At 36.0% G+C, this 9,401-nt stretch overlaps 1 protein-coding gene and 1 long non-coding RNA gene across 2 annotated transcripts; one reads left to right on the top strand and one right to left on the bottom strand.

Moving 5' to 3' along the window:
* Nucleotides 1-123: 123 nt before the first annotated feature.
* On the top strand, nt 124-2,807 carry LOC107886211 (uncharacterized). The gene is made up of 3 exons (XR_001680665.2): nt 124-747; nt 2,364-2,481; nt 2,625-2,807. It is a non-coding gene; the product is annotated as an uncharacterized lncRNA (long non-coding RNA).
* Nucleotides 2,808-2,858: 51 nt separating this feature from the next.
* Nucleotides 2,859-8,810, bottom strand: LOC107886209 (chaperone protein ClpC1, chloroplastic). The gene is made up of 10 exons (XM_016810080.2): nt 8,548-8,810; nt 7,261-7,839; nt 6,677-6,792; nt 6,460-6,579; nt 6,197-6,382; nt 5,453-5,668; nt 4,864-5,081; nt 4,708-4,783; nt 4,533-4,622; nt 2,859-4,309 (listed from the first exon to the last, which is right to left on the bottom strand). Exons 2-10 carry the CDS (start codon nt 7,823-7,825, stop codon nt 3,128-3,130), a joined length of 2,769 nt encoding a protein of 922 aa, XP_016665569.1. The 5' UTR covers nt 7,826-7,839; nt 8,548-8,810; the 3' UTR covers nt 2,859-3,127.
* Nucleotides 8,811-9,401: the final 591 nt, after the last annotated feature.

Below are 9,401 nucleotides of genomic sequence, written 5' to 3'. Positions count from 1 at the left end.
ATATGAACAAATAAATGCATTTTTATATATATATAATAATAGAACATAAATATTAATAATTACATTATAAATAAATAAAAGATTATTAATTTTAATATTAATTATATAATAATTGAAAAAGAATTCACTAGAACTCTCTCAACGTGGGTATTGGTAGAGCGACTAAGATGGTCGCTGCAGGGAGGATGATCCTATTGACACGGGTGATCCGACGAATTGAGTCTGTTGAGGGAACTCGGTCTTCTTTCAAGGATATGCTCCTGGGAGGTGGTATTACCAAGTTGGAGGCTCGCGAAGTGGATAACTTGGAAGTTACAGGAAGGGGAAGTAATCACGACAGTCATAAATGGTATACCGTCTATATGTTTCTCTGAGAGAAATTCACTTGTTGGTTGAGAGAAGTATGTGTCTTTCAATGGTTATCAAAATGGGAAGGAAAGTTTATTCCAACGCCTTATTAAGGTGTATTTTCTCTAGAAATCAAAGTTGACAATTCAATTGATGGATTTTGAGAATGATTACTATTGGGTGAAATTTAAGGAAGAAAAAGAATACATTAAAGCTTTGACTGAGGGTTCATGGGTAACATAGACACTATTTGACGATTCCTCCATCGTCGTTGTTTTCCACAAGTCAAGATTATCTGCGAAGGATTACTGTTTGGATTCATCTTCCGTGAATCTTCCTATGTTTCATCGAACGAATCATCTCCTTTAGATGCGGTGTTCATCTTTTGCTAACTTTTAGGTAAGTTCTTTTACCATTTCTGTTAGATTTCGTACTTTATTCCTAAGTTTCTCAAGGTCTTGGTTGTCACGTCCTTGATCCATGAGAGTGGCAAGGCTCTTGGTCCTTTGCTTCTTGGGCTGGCCGTCCTCAGCGTGGACATGGAAGTTGTCCTTGTCTTGCTTCATTCGTGCCTTGGGAAATTTTTTTTGCCCATCACCTCTTTAGAGGCATACTTCTTGATTTTTCCTCGAACAAAATGTTGTGGATGAGAAAGTTCCACTGTTCATAGCGGTGAAGGTTCACGAACAAGGTGTGCTAGATATTAGGATGGAGTAAACAAAAACTTATGAAGACGTCCAATGTAAGTAGGGAGAACCTTTGTTCATCATGGTAATGTCTTGAGCCTTTGATAGTATTAAAAAAGTGACTGACTATCGTAATAGAATCTCAAATAAATGTAGATGTCAAGAATACTACAAGGTAGTGAGAAATGATCATGATGGGACCTTGGACAAGCATAGTCGCTTAGAGTACTTTAAGAGAGTGAGCAACAATCGTGGTGAGGCCTTCAGGAATAAGTGGATTCCTAAAGTGTTGTAAGGGAGTGAACAACAATTGTGGTAGGACCTCATATGGATGTAGGCACCAAGAGTGCTTCAAGGGAGTGAGCAATTATCATGGTAGGGTCTTAGACAAGGAATGACATCAAGGATGAAAGGCTCGTCCTTTTTTCGTATTTGTTTTGTGGTGAACATTCCTTAGACACCTTGAAAGAGGAAACAATCGCAAGTAAGCATAAGAGGTTGCTTTTATGGCATACTTCAACGATTAAGTCAACTTATCAAACAAGAATAAGTAAATCAAATGAAAAATAATTTAAGTATGAGAATCAAATTTGATGCGCTTGTCTGGCAAGCATGGTGATACCCTCGACCGATGCTTAAAGCCTAAAGTAATGGATTTTGTTCGTAGGGGCCTAGAATTTTAGAAAGATAGAGAGCACTAAAGAGAGGTACTCTTAAAATAGAGAAGAATGTGAAAATGAGTGAAGATTTTAAGAACGAGATTTGTAAAATGAGTTGTGTATGAGATATGTAGATTCTCCTATTTATACCCAAGTTCGTGGCCAAGTAACTTTTCCTATTTGCACAAAGTTACCGGTCACGTAGCTCTCACTGAATAGGGAGAGAACTGTGTGCTTAAGTTCATACACCTCGGTTATTGTCTAAGGATGTGAGTGATCCCTTATCCCTATGAGAAACCAAATGAATTTTCTGACTTCACGTGAGCTTTATAAGCCCAAGTGTTGAGCCCATGAAAGCCCATTGATGGATTTTCACACTTGATGGTTCTAAGAATGGCTTCGGATTGATATCAAAAGTGACCTACAAAATATTCCTCCTATGACTATTCTAGATATGTCTGTCAGCACTATAGAGACTCAGTTTCACCTTGTTCAATGGTGATGAGCCATGTAAGTGGAGAAGCCAGTAAATTTGTGGATTACACTTGATGTTTGCATATCATCAGTGATCTCATAATAAATGATCCTAAATCTCCAGGCAACTCTTCCATTGCATATTTTTCCAATGTCTCCATTGATTTCAACTAACATATTCTGGTTTACCTCGCAGCAAGTATTCAAGAGGATCGACGTCTATGTGAAGACAATTGTAAATTATCTAAATTGGAAAGCTGTCCGGAAAGCTCTTCATGCTCAGCTTGTTGGGGTTAAGAAATGGACTGTCTGCAGTAAGTACTACTTCTTACTTTGAGCTAAAAAATACTCCGTAATATAAGAAAAGTTGGTTGGATCTTGCTTGAGCCATATGCTGCTAAATTAGTTTATTCTTGTATTAGTTGACCAATACTCAATTTTTAACTTTCTTTTGCAGAAATGTAGACTACTTCCAATTGCAGTCGAGGGAACTGAAAAGAAGACTACAGTAGAGAGCTGAAGAAAACCGTGTTAAAATCTAATGATTTTTCTGCGTATTCTTGCATCTACCAGACCCAAGAAAAGGAAGAAGCCAAATAACATAGATACACGAACTACGAATAACCAAATATATAATCCGGTAATGACCAGGACGCTTAGCCGCTTTAACTATGAACAAATGTTTTCCAGATAGTAGAAGTGGAACATAATCACATTAGAACGTATTTCAATATAATTCAAAACAATATATCCAAACAGTTTATTGTGAAGTTAAATTCTAAACTAACACTACCAGTATCTTTTTTGCCCCTTCCAATTAAGCAGGCGATTTGAAGTGTCAGAAATACACCTTCAATGCCAACGGGCAAGCTAGCGATGACTTTCAATTCAACTGCCAAGTAGTCCTTTCAATGAAAACGGAAAGGTAAAATGAGCATATATCCAAAAAAGGCTATTTGGTTAAACGACTGAAATTGGATCGCCCAATGACTCAGGCGTACCGCTGCTACCATTGAGAACCGTAACATTTCCATCGGAGTCAACATCAACGATTACTGAATCACCCTCCTTGATTTCCCTGGCAAGCATTTTCTCGGCCATGCTGTCCTCGAGAAGTCTCATAATGGCTCTTCTCAAAGGCCTTGCACCATAGCTCGGGTTGTATCCTTCTTCCACCACCCTTTCCCTAAATCTTTCAGTCACTTGAAGCTCTATCTCTTTGTCTTTAAGCCTGTCAAACACCTCCTTAAGCATTATATCTGCTATCTCCTTCACCTCCAACTTGGTGAGCTGCCTGAAAACAATCATTTCGTCCAATCTATTCAAGAACTCAGGCCGGAAATATTGTTTCAGCTCTTCCGTCACCAAGCTCTTTATTCTATTGTAACTGCTGTCTTTCTCATCATAATCAAGATCAAAACCTATCCGTCGGCCACCCTTCTCAATTACACTGCTTCCAACATTAGATGTCATTATCAGAAGGGTATTCTTGAAATCCACAGTTCGTCCTTTACTGTCTGTCAACCTTCCATCCTCGAGTATCTGAAGCATCATGTTGAAGACGTCAGGATGGGCCTTCTCAATTTCATCAAAAAGTACTACAGTGTACGGACGTCTTCTAACAGCCTCAGTTAGCTGACCACCCTCAGTGTAACCAACATACCCAGGAGGTGAACCAATGAGCTTGGACACTGTGTGCCTTTCCATGAACTCACTCATATCAAGTCGGATCATAGCTTCTTCAGAGCCGAAATAGTAAGCAGCTAGAGCCTTTGCTAGTTCTGACTTTCCTACACCAGTTGGTCCAGAAAAGATGAAGCTAGCAATTGGCCGGTTGGGGTTCTTGAGACCTACACGGGCACGTCGGATAGCGCGGCTAATGGCTATAACAGCTTCATCCTGACCAATGACTCGCTTATGAAGTGTCTCTTCCATCTTAAGGAGACGATCAGATTCATCAGTTGATACTTTCTCAACAGGAATACCAGTCCATGAAGAGACTATATGCTGGATGTCCACTTCTGTCACAACAGGACCTCCATCTCCTGCCTCAGCCTCAGCCTTGTTCATCTCCTTGTCTTTCTCCTGAATTGCAGTGATCTGAGCCCTAAGTTCAATTTCTCGATCACGTAATTCCCCGGCCTGTTTAAAGAAAGTAGTATGCATTGAGCTAAACCAAATTTTGTAAAAACCAAAAAGGAAAAAGAAATGGTGACTACTTAACAGCATTATAAGAAATCAAAATTTTGAGACCATCAAACAATCAAATACAAAAATGTTAAGACCCAAAGGAGGACCATTAATATATTTTGATCCACCCTCTAGAAGAAATAATGGGCCCATAAAACTAGAAAAACTTTTGTACCTTCTCAAAGTCCTGGCTGCGGACTGCTTCATTCTTTGACTTTGTGATCTGCCTCAGCTCTTTTTCAAGCTCTTTAGCTTCCTCAGGGAGCTGCACCAACAAGAATGCCATCAAATAAACTTAAGACAGAAAGGCAAACAAGAGTCACTTACGGCTAGATTTAAGAGAAGCACACCTGTGCATGACGAAGGCGAACACGAGAACCGGCTTCATCAATCAAGTCAATTGCTTTGTCAGGTAGAAAACGGTCACTGAAATTTACATAAATCAAAGTGAGAAATTTAGCGACTAAGAAATTGCAAATACTTTATGAAATAAGATGATCACATGCCTGATGTACTGGTATGACAGCTGTGCAGCAGAAATTAAGGCCTCATCTGTGTACCGAAGCTTATGGTGTATCTCATAACGTTCTCGCAAACCTTTCAAAATCTGTATAGTTTCATCAACAGATGGTTCAGGCACTTTGACCGGTTGGAATCTTCTTTCCAATGCTGGGTCTTTCTCAATATGCTTTCTGTATTCGTCCAGTGTTGTTGCTCCAATACACTGCATGAATTCAAATACCAATAGTTTGCATTAACCCAATACTGTTTTCAACAGTAGCACAAATACCAGATATAACAATATGCCTCACTTCACCTTGCTAAACAGAAAATCCTGACATAAGCAGGCAGCAATAGACAGGCCCCAAATAATTCAGACAGAAGTGAGATCATGACAATCAAGTTTAGGCTCTTACAATTGTAATATTTAGTGAAACTATAAACAGAAAATTGGCCTAGTATATTGATATGCAGCGCCAGCTCAACCCAAACCTAAAAAAGACTGACAAAAAATATTTTTCTATTTCCTTACTCTATTTGCTGACTTAAAATTAATATACAGACTACAATCTGCATTGCAAGAACAAGATTTACCTGCAATTCACCTCTTGCAAGAGCTGGCTTCAAGATATTGGCAGCATCAATAGCACCTTCTGCAGCTCCTGCTCCAATTAAGGTGTGCACCTCATCAATAAACAATATAATTTCATCACTTTGCTTGATTTCCTCCATTAGCTTCTTCAATCTTTCCTCAAATTCTCCACGATATTTAGTTCCAGCAACCAGGAGACCCATATCAAGTGTAATAACCTAACAAGAAAAGAGGGTCAATGAGCATTAGTCATTGAAAAAATAATAGAAAAAACAGTTACAAAAAACTTAATGTATCTTTGGGAGCTCGGGAAAACATGGGGAACTAGGTAAAAAAGGAAACCTTAGTGCTGAGAGAAACGAGCACCTCACTTATCATTTTTAACTAGCTTTGCACAAGACCCTTGCAGTTTGAATATCTCAAATTTCTTGAAAGTAATAACATACAAGTTCAGAATATAAGGCACTAAAATCTCCATGAATAATTTTTTCATGTCATGTACATTAATGCAGTAAAATCCACGGAGAATTACTCAATGCAGATAAATGTTATGCACGGATTTTAGTATGCAACTTGTGCAATGGAAGGAAGTTTAAGGCAGTTCTAATGGGAACATGCAAAAGAAATACCAGATCTGCAAGTCAGGACAAAGGCACAATTCTAAAAATGAAAAAAGAAATACCCTCAATTCTTTAATCCCTGTGATAAGATAAAGTGTGTATAAGAAAAAGAGACATTTTACGCACCTTCTTTCCCTCAATTGTATCAGGAACATCACCACTGGCAATACGTTGAGCAAGACCTTCTGCAATTGCAGTTTTACCAACACCAGGTTCTCCAATAAGACACGGATTGTTTTTGGTTCGTCTACCCAATATTTGGACAACACGTTCTATTTGATCCTGCCTCCCAACAACAGGATCCAATTTACCCTGAAAGTGGAAAAGACCTGCTTAGAAACGAGCACATATAAATACTAGGATATAAAACAGATAAACAAATTCTTTGCCTCCTCAGCTAGCTTAGTCAGATTGGTCCCATATTCCTCAAGTGTTGGCATCTTCGTGTTTCCACCTGATCCTCCAGTAACAACACTAACTTCATTGCCCTCACCAACCATACGGATAACCTAGATAATCAAATGAATAATTAACCCCATTGATTTTTATATTGAAAAAAAATGAACCAGAAATTTGAAACAAGATCAAATCTAAAGGCATTCTTACCTGGGTGCGGATATTACTTGGGTCAGCACCTAAATTCTCAAGAACACGGGCTGCTACACCTTCACCTTCACGAAGCAACCCAAGAAGAAGATGCTCTGATCCAATATAATTATGGCCTGAAATTTTCATAAGATAAGATTTACCAATTAATCAAAGTAACTTTTCCAAGTCAAGTCCATAATACTTGTTTTATAAACAAAATGAATAGAGGAGAAAGTCCTAAATGACAATTAGGGATTTCATGAGGCAAGCTAAGAGCTTACACCTACACATTATGGTTGTTTAAATAAGGAAAAGCCTCCTGACTACAACAATCCTTCGGTATTTTCCCAGCTTCATCAAGTCAAAAGTTTTTCCTATAGGTTAAGGAAAATGGAAAATTTGATTCCTTCAACTTGCCCCAAATAAATAAATTCTAACACAGATGCACATGACAGTATGAATTGTCATATAAGTAACCAACTCAAATAAAATGAAATTTGATAAAATGGTTTGAGTAACTCTCGATGCTAGCTAAATTCCCAGTTTAAAAGATGGCATAAATAATAAAAATCGAAAAAGGAGAAACTAAAAGATAGAGATACCAAGCTGGCGAGCTTCTTCCAACGAGAGTTCCAGAACACGTTTTGCGCGAGGAGTAAAAGGAATCTCCACAGCGACAAATCCACTTCCCCTTCCAATTATCTTCTCCACTTCTACACGTGCATCTTTAAGATTGATTCCCATGGATTTAAGAACTTTTGCAGCAATGCCAGTACCTTCACCAATAAGGCCCAATAAAATTTGCTCAGTACCAACAAAATTATGGCCAAGCCGTCTGGCTTCCTCTTGTGCAAGCATAATTACTTTAATCGCTTTCTCAGTGAAGCGCTCAAACATGGCCTTAGGTACGCATCTGCTACCTCTTCCCCGTTGAGAAGATATTGAAATTCCAACCTTAGAATGGAAATCTTGGCCATATCTGACAATATTATCTAAAGAATTTGAGCCTCGCAACCCAGAAAAACTCCTTATCCTCAATCCAGGAGTTTGTAAACTGCACATCATTTTGGCAGACCTCTTTGGTTTTCCAGATTCTTTAGACGCACCATGGCTACGACTAGAAAGTAGAGTAGGAACAATAGCAGACTGAGCCAGAATCTTAGCCATCACTCCTATGCAATCTACATTTGGTAATAAAACAAGTCAATTGAAACTAATACTTCAAAAGACACAATCCAAAAACTTGCATCATTCGCAAATTACAAGACTCCACTAAGCATGAATAAAGGTATAAAGCATTCACCAACAATCGCTTCAAAAGAACACAGTTGAACAAAAAAACAAGACAGCATATAGTCTCAAAGTCAACCAAAAGAGAAAAAAACCAGGTGCTTGTCTATAGATAATTTTAATTACCATAGTTATAGCACTTCATCGAGCAAAACATAAATTCATAGCATTTCGTCAAGAAACATTAACCAAATATACTCATCTTACCCTAATATATGCACCTTCAGATAACAAAGTTATCAGCATATGTATAAATAATTGATATAAAGCTAAGGTGCAATAATTAAATCTAAAAAAATGAAATAAAACGACTTACAAAAAAGCTTCGCACTTTCAATGGGCTTAATTTATTTAAGCATGGCTACTCACCTTATTCATAAGCAATCACCACAGAAAACAAAAAAAAAGAAAAAGAAAAAAAATACACAAATTAAAACCCAACCAAACACCATACCAAAACCCCAAATCAGATCTTTTGAAAAAAAACGAACAAAGACAGACAAAGATGAAAATCCAAACATTCAAAAAGCTCATAAAGGCATAAGAAAACATTAAATTAGAGCTAAAGAAAAACCCAGCAAAAAATATAAAAAACTCACCTAAATAAAAAGAAAGAGTCGGTGAAGAATTTAAAAAGCAGAGAAACTAAAATAGAAAAAAAAAAAGGGTATTCTCTTTCAGAAGCAGCAGAGTAGAAGAGACCCTTTCTCTTTTTTCCTTTTATCTTCTGGGAGTGGTCGGCCGAAAGATAAAATGAAGAAGATAGATGTGGTTTGTATTAACATTTTCTTTTTATTTAGTACTTCAGATATGTATACATATGATAATAACTACTCAAATCTAATATAATATTACCACAGATGGCACTTTTAATCTATTACCACATCATTTATATTTTTAAAAATTAAATTAAATAAACAATATTTAAAAAATTGTTAATTAGATAAATTAAAATATATTTAACATTATTAAATAAAAAATTGTTAATTAGATAAATTAAAATATATTTAACATTATTAAATAAAAAATTGTTAATTAGATAAATTAAAATATATTTAACATTATTAAATTAAATTAGATAGATAATTTTTTGTTTAAAATAAATTAGATAAATTTTTAAGTAGATAACGAGAAATTTTGAAAATTAGATAAAAATTTAATTAGATAATTTATACATTTGATTTAATTTAAATACTTTGTATGTATATTATATATATTATTATTTATTTTTTAAATTTTGGTTTTAACTTAACTTTTTTAAAAATTAATTATCACATTTTTAAAAGAGTATTTTTTAAATTACATAATTTATTTATTAATCATATTTTATGATTATTTTAAAAAAATTACTTTAAAATCATTATTATATGTTTGCTAGAACTTTTCATACTTCATCGGTAGAAGTATTCATGGGTTGGATTAGATTGGGTCTAAGTATGATATTAACATACAT

The sequence above is a fragment of the Gossypium hirsutum genome, chromosome A03, assembly GCF_007990345.1.
Source record: "Gossypium hirsutum isolate 1008001.06 chromosome A03, Gossypium_hirsutum_v2.1, whole genome shotgun sequence".
NCBI classification, from domain to species: Eukaryota; Viridiplantae; Streptophyta; class Magnoliopsida; order Malvales; family Malvaceae; genus Gossypium; species Gossypium hirsutum.
Note: the sequence above shows the minus strand (reverse complement) of the source record. Positions and strands in the feature narration are given on the sequence as shown.